The 20,113-nt window shown below is 38.1% G+C and overlaps 1 protein-coding gene across 4 annotated transcripts in view; it reads right to left on the minus strand.

The window, feature by feature from the left end:
• LOC110045022 (uncharacterized) overlaps positions 1-20,113 on the minus strand; it is a 70,527-nt gene that overhangs the window by 14,625 nt on the left and 35,789 nt on the right. For all 4 annotated transcript variants that reach the window (XM_089274771.1, XM_089274766.1, XM_089274762.1 and 1 more), the window contains 7 exons: positions 17,379-17,558; positions 15,504-15,540; positions 10,843-10,964; positions 8,254-8,295; positions 7,602-7,649; positions 5,388-5,442; positions 670-730 (listed from right to left, as the gene is read on the minus strand). In XM_089274771.1, the coding sequence (XP_089130897.1) occupies positions 670-730; positions 5,388-5,442; positions 7,602-7,649; positions 8,254-8,295; positions 10,843-10,964; positions 15,504-15,540; positions 17,379-17,558 (545 nt within the window). The remainder of the gene's footprint in view (positions 1-669; positions 731-5,387; positions 5,443-7,601; positions 7,650-8,253; positions 8,296-10,842; positions 10,965-15,503; positions 15,541-17,378; positions 17,559-20,113) is intronic.

A 20,113-nucleotide genomic window follows, 5' to 3' on the forward strand; every position in this document is an offset into this window, starting at 1 on the left:
AATACGTGTTGACGTGCTTAGAAGGATAGGAAAAACTATGATTGGCATTTCTTTTTTTTTCCATCGGTTCTACTCATATAGGACAGCCAATATGCAACACGAATGGAATTGTTAACAGGAAGGCACAACTTCAATTTGAAAATATTTATCTCGGAGGGGTCACCGTTTTTGGGCTAAGCATGTTTTAGAATTTAAAATGTCATATCTCCTTTATTTGTGTGTTATAGACAAACGATTTTCACCTTTTAACTACTCTTGCCGTCCTCTTTCTAAAGAATCAGAAACAAGTTGGAATTTCAAAACTTTTAATAAAGGATATGGCATGACGTCATCAATTGTCACATGACACGTGTCTCGAGTTAAGAGTTGCGGCTGTATGGAAAATACTACACGTTCTAATCCTGTGACCAGTAAATTCACAATATTTACCAACCAAGAAAAGATATTTCCCTCGAGCTAGTCTCCCCCTTTTTTCGCTGTTATAAATAGCCCCCTTAAGCCACCTGGCCATTTCTAAACACGCCATCATATTACCTATTCAACTATGAGCAATGTTTCTTGTGCATGACCGACTACATCGTGCACAGCACAGTGAGGCAATGGGAAGACTAGGGTCCGGTGAGGAATGAGGCAACAGTCTGTATATACCTAGACTGAATAAGACTTTACCTGGACATCAATTCGGAATCATCGCTATTTGCAATCGCCTGTGTGTTTCCCACTGAGGAACCTGAAATCACACAAATAATCATACTTATAACATACTTAGTATGGTTATTACATTTCTAGGTCCTCTGTCTCCAAAACAAGGTTACAGATACAACGTGTGTTTAGAATGTTGTTTGTCACAGGAATTGTTTTTACAAAAGGTGACTAAAGGAAAACTTGTCCATCAAACTATATAACCCATTGACTCCCCGAACTTTTTGCCAAAAACGCATTTTTTGGACATTTTGGAGATTTTCAGCCTGGATATGGCCCAAACTAGCTCCAATCTACTCCAAAAGGTATTCGCAACATGACAACATGCCTTTCTTTCCACTAGCATCGCGTTTCTCGACATTTTTGCTTGGGCATGCACAGAAATCAAGTGTGACCTACATTTTCTAGGCTGTTCGGGTGTTTTGTTAATTTTTTTCGCCTTTCCTGTTTTTCCTTCTCTTATCTTTTTGCAGCAGTGATTGACCTTCTACTGGGCTTGCTTCCAGTTCAAAAATTTCTGAGAAAGCATCATCGAGACGGGCAATTTCTACCATGGAGTAGCTAAGTGTGGTCGTAGGAAACTTTGCTACGAGCTTTTCACTCAAATTTCCGAGCATTTTCGTGCATATTTCAGGCTCCATTGAGCCGATCACTCTAAACTGGGTTTTCTAAAAGCAGGCCCACGGCCCACGGTCCGCGACGGCCCGGAGGCCCGGTCGCCCAGTCCTGATTTTCCACAGTTTTTTGTCCAGTGGTAAATCCACGCTCACACACAAATCTGCATCGGGTTTGGGCGTGCAAAATGGACGACGGTGAGTTTGAATTCGTTTACCATTTTAATAATCATTTCAATCCTTTTCGATCCTTTCTTTCGTTGCATGTTGCTAAGTGAAAAACGTTGTCATTCTCTGGTTATTCGTCAGTTTACAGAACCTGATAGAGAGGAAGTCCATTCTCAAACGATCCAAGTTATTTGCAAACCACAGTTTGAGATTAAAAATTTCATAAACTAAATAATGAGAGAGTGAACTGCGAATTGTCACTGAGTTTTGTTGGTCAGTTTATCAGGCAATCACACTGAGGACCAAAAATTTAATAAGCGCCGCTTACATCACCGGAAAGCAATGTTTCAAAACACGCTCTCCTTTTGGTGTGGGATTCCTGTAAATAGACCGACATGTTTCTGTATAGAAAAATATTCGCAGTTCACATATCTCATTAGTTATGATATTTTCACTTTCAAAGTATGGTTTGAAAATAACTTACATTGTTCAATAATGAAAGTCCCCTATTGTGCTATCGGTTTCTGTAAAGAGACGAATGAACAGAGAATGAAAACGTTTTTATCTCAACAACATGCAACAAACAGAAACAAGGATTCAAATGATTAAATGGTTAACGAATTCAAACTGACCGTCGTCCATTTTGCACGCCTAAACCCGATGCAGATCTGTGCATGCGCGTGAATTTACCGCTGGACAAAAAAACGGCGGAAAATCAGGACTGGGCCACCGGGCCGCCGGGCCGTCGGGCCGTCGTGGGCCGTGGGCCGCGGGCCGCTGGGCCTGCGTTTAGCAAAACCCCTCTAATCTGGGTATCATTTAAAAGATCTTTTCCTCCTACAGAATTTGAGTATAGATAATGCCAATTTTGATCAAAGGTGATGACGTCAGGAGTGGAACAGAGGCCAATGTTCATCACGGACGGTTAAGGGCGCCACGGGAGTCAATGTGTTAATGAACTCTATAATTAATAGTGACAGTCACACCTCTCCTTGAACAGCTCTAGTTATGGTCACCACTGTAAAAACCTGTCTGATTTGTCTTTCACACACTGTTATTTAAAGCTCTCATAGCAACACACCCATAAGCGACCACTGGTTTTCATTGCAAGCGACAATTCAAAGAGTTTACTTTGTATTATTGAACAATTTAATGAAAGATTAAGTATACACTACTTTACAGTAACAATTAGTATGATTCATTAATGATCTTGAAGACTCCCAAGGACCCTTTGATAGTTGACGGGGGAACAGCCCGAGTCGACTATAACGCATAGAAATCAAGAGCGAATAATTTAATTAAGAGATTTGAATATTTTAAAATTGTACATTGTACATTTTGGCCAAGTTTTGGATTTCACAATACTACAATTGACTTTATTCTGTTACTTGCGAGATTCTACATCGGGCTTTGCAGAAGCAATGAACATAATATTTTTAGCCCTGTCTAAACAAATTTGTTGTTGTTGTTGTTCAATGTTTGTAGTGGTCCATGCACTTAGCCACAACTAGCTAGTTTTCATGCCACTTCACCTGTATTTTAAATATATGAATGAAATTAACCCTTTCTCTCTTTGGTAATTTAGTAACGTAAGTATAGTATTAAAAGTAGAGTATTATTGGCAGTGCAAGTAGCCCGTATTAAAAGTAATGTAAGAGGTTATGTATTTTGCAATTCCTTAAAGAGAAAAACTTTGAGGATTTTTTTCCCACCCCTCCAGGCGATATTATCAGATGGGTGCTCTTAAAGATGCTGTAGACCTTCTCTTGTGTCCTTAGTTATAATATATAGATTTAGGCCAGCCTAAAAGCGTAGCTCCTGGGCCGAGTTGTTCAGGGCCCGATTAAGCTAACCCATGAAAAGGTAGAATTTTGATTTCATGTAACTTTGCGGCGAGGTTTTCTGTATATTGTTTGGCCTTCTGTTTTGAGCTTCAATAATCGCCATTTATTATATGGCTGTGTCTCACAAGGACTGGGAACTACCGAATTCACGAATTTGATTGGCTGAAATCGATATTGACCGCGGTCAAGATTTTCCCATCTAGACCGGCATCTAGACCGGTTACATTTCGCGTTGAAAAAGTAGCAAACTAAAATACAAAAATGTTCATCATTTTCTTCTCAATCATTTATGGAAGTGCCAAAAAGCCTGATGACAAAAAAAAAGTAAAGAGGACGAGCAAATTTCGGCAGGTCAAGTTAAGCTCATCGCCGTTCGCAAGCAAAATTTCAGCTAATACAAACCAGTTACATTGAACGAATTAAAGTTTTCTTCTTTGCCATATAATAAACATCTTATTAACCGAGCTAAGTCGGTCTGTATGGGAGATTCTTGACCTCGATCAAGATTCTCCCATACAGACCACCAGCTCGGTTAATAAGAGCTAAATACACAAAACAAAGCAGCAAAACAACATTTGTATAGAAGAAAAAGTTATAATTCGGTTAACTCTTAACCCTGGGTTAGCGTTAACCGGCTTCCGAACAATCCTGCCCTGTTTTCAACAAGTTAACCGGACATGAGCCCGCGATTTAATCGAAAACCAGCACTTGGTCAGCGGTCAACTTCAAAAAACAGATGACCTCAATGAGCTGTAAACTTGAGCCCGCGATATGGTTACGTGATACTGGTCAGCGGATACCTTGTTTTGACAGGTGTCAATTGATCAAAACATGGATGTCCAATATCAAAAAGGTACACGGTAAACCAAGGCTGCATGTCTCAGTCCTATTATTTGGAGTATGGCCGCCATGTTGCGCGACTCCGTCGTCGTCGTCGCTGTCGTGCGTACGCGCCCACGAGCAATACCGCTAGCCATGATAACCATGAGAAAATTAACTCGTGGGTTTCCTTTTCTTTCCTATATGAGTATGGGGCTCCGCTTGGCGGCCCTTCGGGCCGCCGGAGCTCCGCTAAAATTGCAAATGTGCTGTTTTAAACCTAATCACCACAAACTACATATCAATGGAAAGCTTATAAAATGTGATATCCAATAAAAATTGTTTCGTTTCAATTTTGTCACATAACATAACAATGGCCTAGAAAATCCAACTGCCCGTAGTTTATATTGTATTTATCGCGTATCCAGGTTGGCCATAGAAACAAAACTGCTGCATTATATCAGTCACACAAAAAATAAAAATTAAAAAAAAAAACACAAAAAAATATATATCAATCAGTAAGACCTAGCTTTTGTTTTTTTCAAAACTGTCCAAATAACCTCTATAGTCAGTTGCTTTCGCAAATACCATTCAAAGGTTCTGAAGCAGGTTAGTTTTTTCGAAATCGAGGAAAAGGACACCCTTCCTATTTACCTTTAAAATACATGTACATCGTTCGTGCTTTTTGTATAGAGTCAGCCGGAAAATCGTAGCAGAAAATTGGGGTAACGCTGAGCGTTAAACTTTAACATTTGGTTTTCGACTCGACTGCCAATAAAGTGGAAATGAATCCTGACGTTTTTGAATGAAATTAGTCGGAAACAGTGCTTGAATGTGGAACAGAATATGCCGAGAAAAGTCCCCATGAATCAAATTTTCCTCTCCTAACAAGATAGTTGTTTGTGACGGATCAGTTTTAATTGCATGAGTCACAGCTGAAAAGTTGAACATAAGAGATTTGCTCAGTGCCATACTACTCTCCTGCAAACGTAAAATGCATAGAGCTGTTCCTTCTTCAAGTGACCGCATTTATTTACTTTAAATTTAACAACCGCTCGTTTTGCAACTTTTAAGGCTAACTACTACTTAAGACATTCAAAAGCTACACATGCGTTGCGTGCAGTTTGTGTGATTTTTCAGGTTGAAAGACAGCCAGGCTTTAAACAGTTAAGTATAACATTAGGATATCCCATATGTTACTCTAAATAACTATGTGTTAAAAGTTCCAAGTTGTAAATACCTTCATGCCTTCTGGCTTCCCTGGTTTTTTCTTGACTTCCTTTTGACTTATTCCTCTGCAATGATATAAATTATGTTATACCAAAAAGATGGTGGGATAAGTTTTAAACACGAAATACAACCCAGGGAATTCAAGACCCATGGGAGTAGAGCAATTTATTGAGTTCATCTCAACCCCTAAAAAATAGGCAGTCGAGGACTGGAATTATTTGTGGCTACCTTGGATTTAAATAATTGCTGAACTCCTCGTTTTGATAGCAAATCAAAATGGCTTTCAAGCCAAGTCGTGATATAAAGTCGGATCAAAAAGATTATGAGAAGTTTTTATGTTACGCGACACAACATAAATTTTGCAACTATCATTCACTTACGAAAAATCAATAAGCTTATTTAGGTGTAACACGTTAGCTGTTTTGAATGCTACTACTGATAAAGTAATGAGTTACACCAAAAATGAATGTGTTATGTACATGTAGAGTTAAAGAACTATCAATAATAATCACCTTAATTTCTATCACATGGGTCGACAAAATCCACGTTTTATTTTACGTCTCCTCGCCTTTAAAATTACCCTAGCAAGTCGAGGGCTATTCTGATATTGAAGGTTCTGTCCTTAGTACTTGAGTTATTACAAAAATCTTCATTCCTTTATTGCACTATAAAAATCCTTCCATCAGGGGATCGAAGTTACTCACACGAGAGCAGGTCCCAAACTAACCAAAATGGCAAAAGGCCAAAAGGTTTCGAGCTGCAAACCGTGCACTTTGTCAGATGACGTTTACGAATACGCCCCAAACGATCTCCTGACCTGCTGACTACGTATATATTTTTCTTGCATCGATGTTTCTTTTCCTTGAACTGAATTTTATTCTTTTAACGTGTTGTACAAACATTTTATTTTAAACTCGATTCGTTAGCTACAAGCTAGGAGCCTAACAAGCTCCAGGTCCTAGAGTATAAATAAAGTATGTATGCATGTATGTATGTGAGTGAGAAAGAAAATTCGTCCAGCATCAAAAAAATATCCATGAACAGATAACATGGCCAGTAAAGCAAGTCCTTTGGTTAGCAAATTGAGTGATTTCCCGGAAAAAACTGCCATTTGAATCTGTAATCGCTCGCTGTAAGCTCTCTGTGCGAATAATTTTACTGCCCAGTGGGTCTCCAATTAACCAGCGGTTTACATACCTAACCACAATGATATTACAGAGGTTTTGCTTCATATGTCGTTCACAGGTGTCAAGTTGCCAAAGTAGTATGGTTTCAGCTAGAGGATCAGAAGTTAGCGGGTTTGGGCTGGTGGTTCAAATCCTCCTGCGAACTCTTTTATTCCTTTATTTCTCTTTTATTCCTTCGAGCTTCTTTGTTTTTTTTCCCTCGAGTTACTAACTAGCAGATAGTTTGCATTTACATAAGTACTGGAAAATAAAAATGTTCTAGCCATAAAGCAATGTAACTGTAACAGAAAATGAGACAGTATGGAAATTTGAAACGTTCGTGGAAAAAAAAAACGCTTCTCAAGCGCGAAAGTTTGGGTTAAAACCGCTGTCAAAGAGGTCGATGGATCGAATTATACACCCACTTTTGTTTTATACCAAATAGCCTTTAATTTGGGAGCACTTGTTCGACTCTAAACACGAAAGATCAGGTCATCGCTTTGGCAGCCTTTCGACCCATCGACTGACGGGGACCGTCGATGCTCTGATTGGCCACGAACACTATCTGGGGATTATGCGTGTATAAACGCACTCTGATTGGCTTTGGAAACTATTCGAGGAATGAGGTTACACGGAAGGGCTACGAAAACTATCCGAAGATTAGGATTACTGACGGACTTAATTACAAAGATGATGACATTAGTGGCTACGCCTCTGCGAGGCCGGTAGCCACAAAAATGAAACATATATATGGAATGGTCTTTACTGGGAGATGATCAAAATGGAAAAGGCTTTCTCTTATTCTATTCTGAAAATCAATTCATGGAATATCCCATTTGTCACTCGTGTGAATACCGAGAAAATTCAAGTGACTCGTGGGATATTCCATGGTATACCACTCGAAAGCGTTGCATAAACAGTGTATATACCTCGTGATTTCATTACCCCTAAGGCTTGGCCAGAATTAAGCTAGGGTGATCAATACAGCACATTCAAATCGAGTGTAAGCCTATCTAATCTTAACTCGAACAAAGTATTGTACAGAATACTTCTATTACCTGGACATTTCCTTCTTTCTTCTTTGACTCTCTATTTTCACTCTCAATCTAAATAAAAGTAGGTCACTGAATTATGTATTTCACCATGACGCATTTATAACGACTAGAAGGACATGTGGTAGACCAGGGCTTAAAGCTATACAAGGTCAGTAGCATGTCACAAATTCTAGCTTAGCCAAATTAATCTCATTTCTGGCTGGTCAAAAGTGGTTGAAATATTATTGATTCGATATAATGCTTGGAAGCGGATGTTTACTTGAGAGGGGGTCCTACTGGTCACTAGACACTTCTTTCTTTGGCATAAACATGATAGTGTGACATAGCATTTTGACTCAAAAACAACTGTAACAATGAGGGTTTACGTAGTCACAACACCATTCGGGTGTTCAATGTGTTCATATTGACTTCAGACGAGGAAGCAGACTACATAATTCACTCACAGTCTAACAAGTCCATTCCGTGACAATATAAGGCTCCACGATGTGTCTTTCACAACGGGGGCGTGACTGAAATAGGGGTGCTTATTTAAAAAAAAAGGACATTTGTCTGCATTTGCAAAAACCACATACCTCTCAGACAAAATTGCTATGTCTATGTTTAAGGTATAATTAATTAACATCCGAAATGGCTTTTTGATCAAATCGCCACCTACCTTCTTCAACAAACGGTCTTTGGTTTTCTTAACCTTTTTCACCTGTTAAAAATATATTTAATGATAAGAATCTATTTGGGAGAATAGTGCAAGACTAGTCAGTACTTGCTGTGCAGCAAAGCAAAGCTGCTGCTTGTGGGAAAGGTTATTTGCGAGCCCAGGATTTACATATCCATATTTTTTTTACTTTTTCTAGAAATCTGTCTTGTCTTTATGTCTCGCTCTTGAGGACCAAAGTGGCCCTTACAACCCATTTCCAGGGCCAGACATTTTAAAATGAGCTACTGGAACGCCAAGGAGGGTGAAATTTCACTTGCGGTTACTTGCGTCAGCCTGAGCGCGGAAAATTTAAGCAATTCAACGACTTGCAAATTCGGTTTCATTTTAGATGTTTTTTCTTTGTGTTTCACAAAATACAAAGTAAAAAGGTACAAGCAAAAACAAACTAAGAGAAAAACAGAAACAAGCACAAAAGAAGAGGAAAAACCATCTCTGTATGGCTTTCGTGTGCTTCGTTTGATTCTATCGAGCCGCTGGTTGTGTGAACAGCGCACGCGCTGATAGGGTAACTACCGATAGATATAAACGTTCACAAGAAAATAAGAATTGAAAACTGATAGCATATAAAAATGTCAAAGTGTGATCTTGTGAAAAATCACAAACGTTTTGGACATAGCCCTTCTTCAGTGTGAAACCGTTACCATAGCAACAGTATGCCCCGCTAAAACACCCTTAATTATAGCTTTAGGGGCTTATAATTCTAAAACGGCACGATGATTTTTATATATTACCAATTTTTTGTAAGCAGGATAAGACGTAACTTTTGGCAAAGTTTTAAAAAGTTCTTCACATGGGATTCAGAGCCAGCTTAACGGAAAAGAAAGGAATATTTAAGATGGCTCTGAACCCTAAGTACGGAATTCTTTCAAACTTTGCAAAATCTTATCCTGCTTATCAAAATTTGCCGTTTTTGAATTATAAGCCCTTAGAGATATAATGAAGGGTGTTTTTAGGAGGTAGTTGCTATGGTAATCTATTGTGTCAAGAAAATGATAGCAACGTGTTCACCAATGATTGGGCAGGTATTTAATACTATGATTGTAGCATCAACTGATACGTGCTGGTTACAATGCCCTATGAAAATTTAAGTCTTGGAAAGTGCTGGAAACTGTTTTGAGCCACCTTAAGTGATGAAAATGATAATGTTACTTAATTTCACTAACTTCAATAATGTAGCACTGAGGTTAACTAAAATTTAATATTCATTGCCGAATATTTACAAAACGAAATTATATGCACTATTGTGAACATAATTACATTTACAACTTGTAGACAACGTAAAAACTTGATCCCAACTTAAAGATGTTCTCGTGAAAATCCTCTAATAAATATATCTTTTCAAACTTCTGCTGTGGTCAGATAATGGGTTACTTGTGTCAGAATTGAAAGAAATCAAAGCGGTTATGAGCCACTCAACTTGGAAAATGGATCGTCTGTGAGAAGAGAAATTTCGTATCTCCAAGCGACCTTGCAATTTTCCTTTTACTATATAAAATTCCCATAATAGGAAGGACGTTTTTAAAGATTTTCTGAAGATTTCCGACCACTTTCCGAAGATTTTCCAAAAGTTGTCGGAAGGCCCCACAAACGTTTCCGACATTTTCTACAACTTTCCGAAGATGACTTTCCGATTTCCGAAAATTTTCGAGGATAGCCAAAGATTACCAAAGACTTCCGATGACGATCCGAAGGTGTTTCGATGATACACCAATAGATTTAAGTACAGTTAAAGGGTCCAGATGATATCACACAAGTGTGAATAAAAATGATATCTTCACATGCAGAATATCGTTTCTATAGATTTGCTACCACTTGGTATACCATTGTTTTGTACATGTATTTAACAAATAGATTCCATGTTGCCATGCGTCTGTTCAGTAATAGATCACAGATGACGTCAAAATGTGGTTAAAAACAAAAAGGGGTGCGATACAGTTGGCCGTGAGCTGTAGTGAACTAAACTTTACTCACTGCTGTGCCCTGAACATTCGCGTCGGAAAGCAAGGTTATGTGTTTATTTTAGGCAGTGGTGGTGTGATGTTTCATTCGCGACATTACTCCTTGTTAACAATTATTTTGAGACTGGGAAAAAGTGACTTTTTTGAATAAATTAATCTCATAAACAGTTTGCTAATTGGGTTTGTTAAATTCGAGACAAATAAGCTTAAGTCAAGACAAATTTTCTGTTTGGATTAGTGTCACTCGACTGCCGACTGAGACTGCTCAAGTATTATTTCCGAGTTATTTTATAAACAAGAAACGGCTTATTCTTTCTTCTTCCTGCTTCGTGTAACCGTTCACAGCCTCGACAATACTTTTTTCTACCTTATCCTCCGCCCAGTCACGTAAAATATTATCTAAATTCTGAAAACTTTTCTCCATTTTAAAAGACGGAGGGAATAGGTGAGAATCAGTCAAAATGCGAGAATACTCTGGCTTATTATATAAAATAAAATAGATACATTTAATCATATAGTCCACTCACACAAAACTGGAGATCGTCATAGCAGTACTGTGACCAGACCTTACCTGACATTCTTTTGCAATCAATTGATTGCAGACATCATAGCATTCTTCATGCCGTCTTAACCTCTCAAGAACATGCATCTTTGTCAGAAGTATCATGTTGTCACCAGGAGAGAGTCTGTCAGCTGCAGGGATTAAATTGGTTAAAGGTCAGGATAACCAAAGTAAGGTAAGTAGGGTTCTGAGAATTTTTCCCTGTTTTTTTATGGGCCATTCTTGTTCCCAACAAGATGGAGTCAGCAATAGTAGCTACAGAGAGATTAAGTCACATATCATATGGTCAACGGAAAAGGACATATTGGTATTCAGATGTAGGGTTAGCTTTAGAGACTTGTTAACTAAGAACTAATTTAACTTTAACATCATTTTGCAATACCATGGTCAGGGCTCGGAATAGGAAAAAATACATCCTGCCAATTGTTTAGACAGACATTGACAGACTATACAAATTTTGGCCTGCCATTTATTTTTTGGGCCTGCCACTTACTGACATTTTTACTATTAATGAAATCGTACAATTTTTTTATTTTCAGTAACAATTACATTTGCTGGCTGACAAGAAGATGAAGAAGTACTTGAAATAAAACAAAACGCCCCACAAAACAAAATCACAAATGGTCATAATTTTCAGAGCACTGAATCATTTAAGTCCTGTCCAGAGTGTGACTCATTTAGTACTTGAAAGAACCCGTTAATCTTAAAAACAACGCAAGTAACATTTTTTACCTTTTAATTAATGACAGGTACTCAATACTCTCAGCTATGTACCATATATTGTTCGACATACACGTTTATGCCAAAATTGAAGAAAAAACTCAATGAAAAATAACTCACGAGCTGGTAGTGTCCTTCTTGAAAATAAACTGTTTAAGTCTATGGAAACAGGAATTCAAGTTTCCATGCACAATACCAAGGTGCCACTCAACACTGATTTGAAAGCAACGAATACAAAATGATGTAGCGCAATTTTAACACTTTATCGGATGTATCTGCCACAGGCTTTTTTAGACTGATTCCGTATTCATCGAAATAATCACATAGATATATATACTTCAATGTTCTGAGCACTGAGGTTGCAGCCTTCCATAATTTTATCCCTGAATAAACCACTTTGTTGATGGAACCACGCTCAGGGGTCACTCAGGAGCATTTTGAGTAGCCATTATGTGCTTGCAAACTTTACGGTCAAGAGCCACAGTCGAGGGATCTTCCGGTAATATTTTTCATTGGGAACGATTAGTTCGTGGAAAGGAATAGTAGATAAACGAGAATGATGAGAGGAGCAGCAAATGTCACAAAATCAGTCCAGGAAATTTCGCCTGCCATTTCTTTATCCATTTGGCAGTTCATCTTTACTTTCGCCAGCCAAACATGAAATTTGGCCATTGGCAGGCTGCTATTTCGAGCCCTGCATGGTCATATTCTGTTGCTAGCATTGATTGTAGTCTCTTGGGGTTTGATAATGAAATCCCATCAAATAAGCCATTTCCGAGTTGCTTTTTACCTCTTTTGAAAACGAATCCTGGTGCCTCTCATGTGGAATTGAGTATGATTTGGAAGACAATGAACGTCCAAGAAAAACTTAATTCCATATGAAACGTTGTGCATTAAGACTCGTTTTGAAATAGAGGTAACAGTAACTTGGAAATGGCTTATTAATATAGAGTTTAAAACCCACTAAAACAACAAGGCATTATTGGAGGTAAACTAGGAACAGTGTTATCATTCATATCTAGCTGTCACTTTACTAAATTTAAGATTATACATTGTAAAAACTGAGAAAATTGTATAAAAAGCTGAAAAAAGTCTATGTTGACCTTTAGCAACAAAGAGGCATAGCCCCAGTGACTCTTCTTGAGAAAGAAAATTGTGCTAAAAAAAAATTCAATACCATTGCACCAAGTGACTAAGACCTGTGCCAAGTCAAGACTTCGCAAAGTTCAAGATTGAACATTATTATAACGGAAAAATATAGACAAAGTGGTAAAAAATCTGTTCTGATCGCTAACAATCAACAGGAAATTATCGACTTGGCAAAAACGAAGACAACGTTTCCTAGTTCCAACTCAAAGTGACGCTTTCGCCGGTTCAGTTATTTCTGTTAGCATTTCCACAGTACAAATCAATGTTCCAAAACACCTCTTTTCAAAAAAATATATATATATCGTATCAGCTTCACTTCCCATGAAAATCGCAAAACGACACTAGTTTCTCCGCCATCTTGCCAAAGTGTTGATCAGGTGACCTCGGCAAATATCGGCACATCCAAACTGTTGCAAGTGGTTATTGGATTGGTTGATTATGGTAGCTTTCATCAGATTAGTCTGAAACATATAGATCGTCCATTCACACTGACCTGCCGACTAAGAGGTATTTTTTTTTGTTTTTTTTTTTTACAAAACAACTCAAAAATTAAAATGCCGCAAACAGCACCAAATAAATGCTAACAAACAAACAGCAGTAAATGTCAACCGCAAGCAAACTGCAGGGCGACTGTATGAATAGCCTGTTCAACAATTATTCCAGGAGTGCGCGTTGGCTATACTCATCTCATATTCAACAAGCGCGAGTGGAATAGTTGTTTTATTTATCAAAGGAGACCTATGGCCAAACTCGAAATCTAGAGCTGAAACGTGTTTTTGAACTTGCAATTATTGGTGTATTATTAAAGGCTGTTAAAACAAGCTGGGTTGGTCGCACTTATCTCACAAGGCGTAGGCTTTTTTCGTTGGCTTTTGTTGCACACATATTGCAAACACATACGTCCAAAATAGCTAGGGTGGCAAAATTGCAGCTGAACATGGAGTGGTAAAGGCTAAGAGTTCTTGGGTCCTGCCAAAATAATCATAGAGTACACTCCCAGATCTTGATGTTGATGTTTGTCTGCCTGCTGGGAAAATGTGCATGTATTCAAGTTGTACGAGCTTACAGACCTTTTTCATTGCATTTCACTCAAGGCTATAGGTAAGGTTTCTTATGAGACAGCACTTCTTTTCCAATGTGGAACCGCTTGTCTCTAAATATATTGCACGTAAAATAATCAAAATAAGTAGCCTCTTTTGCAAGCATTTTCAGTGTGGATCCAAAAAATCTGTCGACCCATAAATATGTGTGCCAACAAGCTCACAGGGGATTTCTTTCCCTTTGTTATCTTTTCAATCAGGAAGCAAAAGTGTAAACAAAAGACAGGGTAAAAATCATTTAAGCTTATCAAAATCAAGTATCTGGGAATTTCTTTTCCAAGTTTGTTTCCATTTAAGATCCCACTTAGGGTAAGTGTTATAAACTGCAAAGCTGTGAACGAAGGTCCTGCTTGAATGAACATTGGATCTCACAGGAGATCTAATAAGCCAAACTTGAAAAGTAAAACGATAATAAGTCAAAGACTACTGCAAGGCTGACACGACGAAGGAAATTTAAAACAATATTTCGGCTGGCCTCAGGTTGAGACGTTACTAAATTATATAATTACAATATTATATGATGATGCCCATGTTTGTCCTGTTTTCACTGGCTGTTTCGTTCATTAAAAATTGTTCGTTTCGCTCATATAAGTTCATTAAGGTCGACGAATAAGACACATTCTCATCAAAGCTTACCACATTAGCATGGGATTAACTCATTTTCAGGTCACTTTCCAGCAAACAAATGCACATCCACTGGGCATTTTCAACGCCTGGACGAGTCAAATGTTTATGAAATTCAGCCTTCAAGTTGGCCATGGTACTAATTCGAACATTCGAAGTCAACTCACTTCAATTCAGCGAAACACCTGATATTAATGGTCGTGTGAAAGCTACAAAATTATCAATATTCGGGCTGGCACGATGCACGCTTTGAGTAGTAACCACGCAAACACGATAGCGAGGCTCGCGCTGACTGCACGGTTACTATTCCAATATGGCGTCGGGCTCGGTTACTATTCCAATATGGCGTCGGGCTCGGGCGCTCTCGTTCGGGCCGACTAATTACGAACAGTGTCTAAGTGAGTGAGTGATACATTTACATATAGGAGTCCCCGCAACAAACACGTTTCTACGCTTTGCGTATCCACGAGTTTAAAAACGCCTCAAAAATATAGAAAACTAAAATATAATAAAAATAAAGACACCAAAAATTACTTGTACGTTTACCAGAATTTGTAGAGCATGGCATAAACTGAGTGAGAAAGAACAGCATCCATTTGGCGCGAAAATATTCAACAATTACTCACCGAAGTGGAGGTAAATATCCATCACTTTCACCGATACTGAGGTGAATAATTGTTTTAGTATATACCACACAAGCTGAAAAATTAGCGGACCAAAACGTTATTTTATGTGCGACAAGCGGTCGGAAACTTTAACATCTCTCGCGCCGGCTGCTCGGAGGTGAACAGTACTTGGTAATCACCTCCGAGTTAACCAATCAGAGCGCGCGAAAAGCACTATTCATTTGAGTGGTATATACTAAGCTCGGATATTTGTCCGCGGACATTTTCTGTTTCGAGAAGCGAACAGTTTTCTGCCCATATATAAGCACACATTTTATGTTCTCTTAAATGCACCTTTAAACCAATATGCCTGAAATTTTGCTCAAATCTTACGCATGCGTGTATATAAATCTTGTTAAAGAGCTGCATGTACAGGCTGCTACAAGCTGTGATGCTCTGTATACCACTTTACCTTCTTCACAATCTCTGATGGCATCTTCAAAGTTGTTCTGTAAAAAACCATATAGCGGTAAGGGTTAGGGTTAGGTTAGGGGTCAGTTAAAACAGGAGTTCTATATGCAAAATTTCTACAATGTTTTCACACTAGTAAAATCTGAGAGTATTTCCCCTCAACCAGTAATAATATTAGCACCATGTATTCATTTCCCTCATGCAATGTTTAACAGGGGTTCCATGGGATAAAAGACATGGGATAAAAAGTGATACATAAGTGGATACATTATCTTTATGGGATAATAAGTGATACATAAGCAAAACTGTGCCTAGTCCAAGTTGGTAATACTTTGGACTTAGCAAGCCAAAGGGGTCACTACTCTCACGTAGTGATAATTTTTAAGTAGCATGGGCCTTTGGATGGTTAAAGAATCTTCATAGCTTAGCAGCCATTGTACAGAGAAAGGATGTAATAAATGTAGAATGGCATCGCCACCTTAAGGGTAGATAAAGAAATCAAACAAAAAGTTTAATTAGCAGAACAGTGGCTACGCACGTGCGTTATATATCTTACATCCGTCCTCTGCAAAACAACAAAGTAAAATGACTAAGTTCTGTGTATTTTAGAGAACGTTGGCCACGGCGACAAATTTTTTCTATTTCTTTTTAGAATTGATCTCTGGCATTACATATTTAATTTTAGCAGGTTTTCAGTCCGATTGATATACTAAGCAGATTCAGCAAAATTCGAAAATAAAATATAAATCCATGTTTTCCAAATTACACGCACATCTGCAGCTATATAAATTTCCAGTGTTCATCCTCCCATCTTTTCTTCGTTTTTTTTTCTTTGCTTGTTTCCTTCGAAACAAGACAGCTACGGCGCGAAAGTAGCTTTCGTCCCTAGCCGCTTCAAACCCCCCCCCCCGAATAATAATAATAATAATAATAATAATAATAATAAATAATAATAATAACAACAATAATAATAATAATGTTTAATATTCCTATAGCGCAAATTAACATATATATATGATCACATATATATGATCAAATGCGCTTTACAATCATATATGCAAATCCTAAAAATAAAATTAAAATTCACTTGGTAAAAACATTCAACCTGTATCTTAATAAAGAAAGGATAGATACATCGTATTTCTCGTCGGTATTCAACTAAAAAAAAACAAAACAAAACAAAATAGGCCGTTTAAATCCTTCATAGCTAACCAAACAGTTCTTCAATATCAGTATTACTATTTTCACACGCCTCAAAAGGTTGATGGAGAAGAATGTTTCGCGCAAACATCAACTCTGAAAATTATTCCGTCGGATCAGAAATCAAATTGTGTCTGTTGACAAATGCCCTTTAATCTCACGCCTTGTTTTCCTACTTAAAAGTCACTTTATTTCATAATGTAAGACAGCAGTAGTTTCAGTCTCCAAACCTCCACCAAAATTACTTTGGATTGATCTTTATCACTTTAGCATGGAAGCATTTCCAAGCAAATTCTCTCGTTTGACCAGAAAGTAAACGTTTTGAATAAAAGGGTCTACATGTACACCCGGACTCTGAAGACCCATTTCTTTCAATGAATTTCCCTGTTTCTTGAGGGATTATTCTCTGTAATTAACCATGCAAATATCTACAGTAACATCAGTCCTTATCAATATATGTAAATTAACTAATTAATTAATTAAGCTGGCTGACATTGATGGTAACTCAAACAAGCATGTTTATTACTTTATGGTTTTTATACTCTGGCCATAAAAATGCAAAAACATGTAGTCCATAACTTACCATGTGGGACTAAAAAAAGAACAAGCTCATGAGCGGTAAAAATATAAACTTGTGTGAGCTATCAAGAAAAGAAAGAAGCATGGAATGTCAAACCTTATGTCGATAACATTCTGCACGTTCCCAGTACAATTTCAGCATGGTTTCTGTATTCTCTGGAATCCGCGGCAGTAGCAGAATGGCTTCTGTGAACTTTGGCATGGCTAAATCATACTTCTTCTTCTTGAAGTAACTAACTCCTTGCCCTCTTTTCTCCACAGCTTTTGCTTTAGCATCCTGCATGTAAAGAACAGATGAAGAAGTTTTAGTCACGAGGTGATATAAATGCAGAGAAATACTTCTTAAATAAAATGCTAAGAAAGTTCCATTCTCAGCAGCATATTTGAAAGAAAAAACACTAAGTGAAATAGTACACGACTTTTTTAAAAGGGGTTAAAAGTTAAAAAAGTTTCCGAAATTTTCGAACCGCATTTCTGGTTTTCTTCGAGGAACAATGAATTTGAAATCAAACTCAATGCATTATGTTTCAGCTCTCAAGAGATCTCAACAGCGGCATATATGCCCGTGGGTACATCATTTTTTCATTGACGAAGGTCTTGTCAACGTTTGAATGTAAAGATTCCAGAAATATCGTGCGCTTGTAATAAGTTTCATTCCTTTTAAGAATTCTAACCTTGAGGTATGAAATGTCTCATTTCGAGTAAACCCTAGTCTCACGGAACATGACCTTCGTCAAGTATCATCGTAGTAATATTTTCAATGTATATTGCTTGCTGCTCCACTCAGGTAACACTCTTTAAAACGAGGGAAATACCTATTTGCATTGCATTGCTTTTGCTTTCGTGTTGCCACTCTGGCAACACGCTTTACAACAAGAGAAATGTACATGGCTTTCTGTTTCACACGGGTAACATGCTTTAGAAAAAGGGAAATAAATATTGCTTTCTGTTCCACACGGGTAACACATTTTAGAACAAGGGAAATAATATATATTGTTTTTCTTCCACTCAGGTAGCACGCTTTAGAACAAGGGAATACTGCTTTCCCTTCCACTTGGGTAACACGCTTTTAGAACGAGCAAAATATCGATTGCTTTCCCTTCAACTCGATTGACACGCTTTTTGTACAGCGAGGGAAATATACATTCTCTCCGTTTAAGCCAGGCATAGTCAATCGATAAAAATCGATATCGGAAATACATCGATTCAAAGATGGCTTTTTTTATTGTGCAAATTATACCCGGAACAACACGAGACGTCCATCTTCAGCATGCTACTAGATTATATTTTCCTTCTGGCTTGCTCGAGATCTATTCTTGCGTTTGTTTCCTGATGCAAATAATTGAAATCCCTAGAGCACTGACTCTGTTGTTTATTTTGCCTCATCTAATGCCGACCCTGCAATGAGAGAGGTTTTACGCTGCTACTCTGGGTTGAGTTTCTTCCAGTGTCGTAAACTAGCAAAGAAAGATGTAAAGTCCGGAATGTTTCTGTCAGTTGTTTCCTTTCTTGTAATTTTGTCAGTGATTGTAAAAGATATGCAGGCTACGATAAATTAGACCATGAGGGTACGAGTACTCCCTCTTTCGCTTTAATAGTCCCCTGTGCATGGCACGAAAGTAGACCGCGAGAAAAAAACTGCCCACGCGAACTCTTGAGGACGAGACGCGCGCAAAAGGAGAACGCGTGCGCGTCTCGCCCCTAGGATTTAACAAGACTATTATTTCCTCGTGGTTTACTTACGGTCTCGCCCGACGGACTAAGCAAAAGAGGGACTACTCATAGTCTAATGATAAATTGACTCAATAAAACCATTATAGACAAATTTTGTCAAACATTTTATCAGTTTAACTTGTAAAATTACAAAAATAATTTCCCATAACAATATATCATAATCGATACCAATCAAGGAATCAATTGTTGTCGATTACTATCGGCCGCGGCAATCGATAACTCACAACTTGTTTTCCTTATCGATTTTCATTGATTGCTATCGGCAATCGATATCAATCGATTGCTGATAACAATTGATACTGATCGTTATCGATTAATATTGATTATCGGTTTATTGATTGACTACGCCTGGGTTTAAGTAGGGTAACAGGTTTTTACCCAACGGTAAAATCTACACACCGCTTTTCCTTGCCTCGGGTAACAGGCTTTTACAACAAGGGACTTATATACTGCTCCCTCTTTCACGCAGGACTGGGCCAACATTCATTCATTCATAACAAGAGAAACATAAACTGACAAAATTTAGGCAATTTCATTAAAATCGTCAAAATCGCCAAAATCGTCAAAATCGCCAAAATCGTCAAATTCGCCAATATGTTAGGACCGTATCTGATAAGATAATTTGCATAGTTGTGGCTGGTGAAAAGTTCCCAAAATTGTCAACTCTGCCAAGCTGATCCGGCTTTCACAAATGTGACTACCAATTTCGTTACCGCGTGCATTTCTGGACATAAGTGATATCCATTGTTCTGTAGGCTGTCCTGGACATGGAATGTCTCCTCTGTTTTCAGAGCTTCGCAAGCAGGGATAGCGTACTCGCGGCGCATCACCGTGCTGATGACAGATCATTTGTGTTGCGCAGGGTGGTGTAAATCAAATGGCAAATAGTTGTTGGAATGAGTGGCTTTTCAGTAGACTTGCATCAACCTCACCATTAGGGAGAGTGGATACATTAGTATCCAGCAACGCTATGGTTGGTTTCCATATGCAACAGGAGTACGCCAATGCTGTATTTTGAGCCCGTTACTGTTCAATCTCTTTATTGACATACCATTCTCCTTAGAAAAAACTGTTAACTTATCCCTCTGTCCTACCAAA

Source organism: Orbicella faveolata, unplaced genomic scaffold (assembly GCF_042242905.1).
Source record: "Orbicella faveolata isolate gen_17 unplaced genomic scaffold, um_ofav_v1 contig_1, whole genome shotgun sequence".
Lineage (NCBI taxonomy): Eukaryota > Metazoa > Cnidaria > Anthozoa > Scleractinia > Merulinidae > Orbicella > Orbicella faveolata.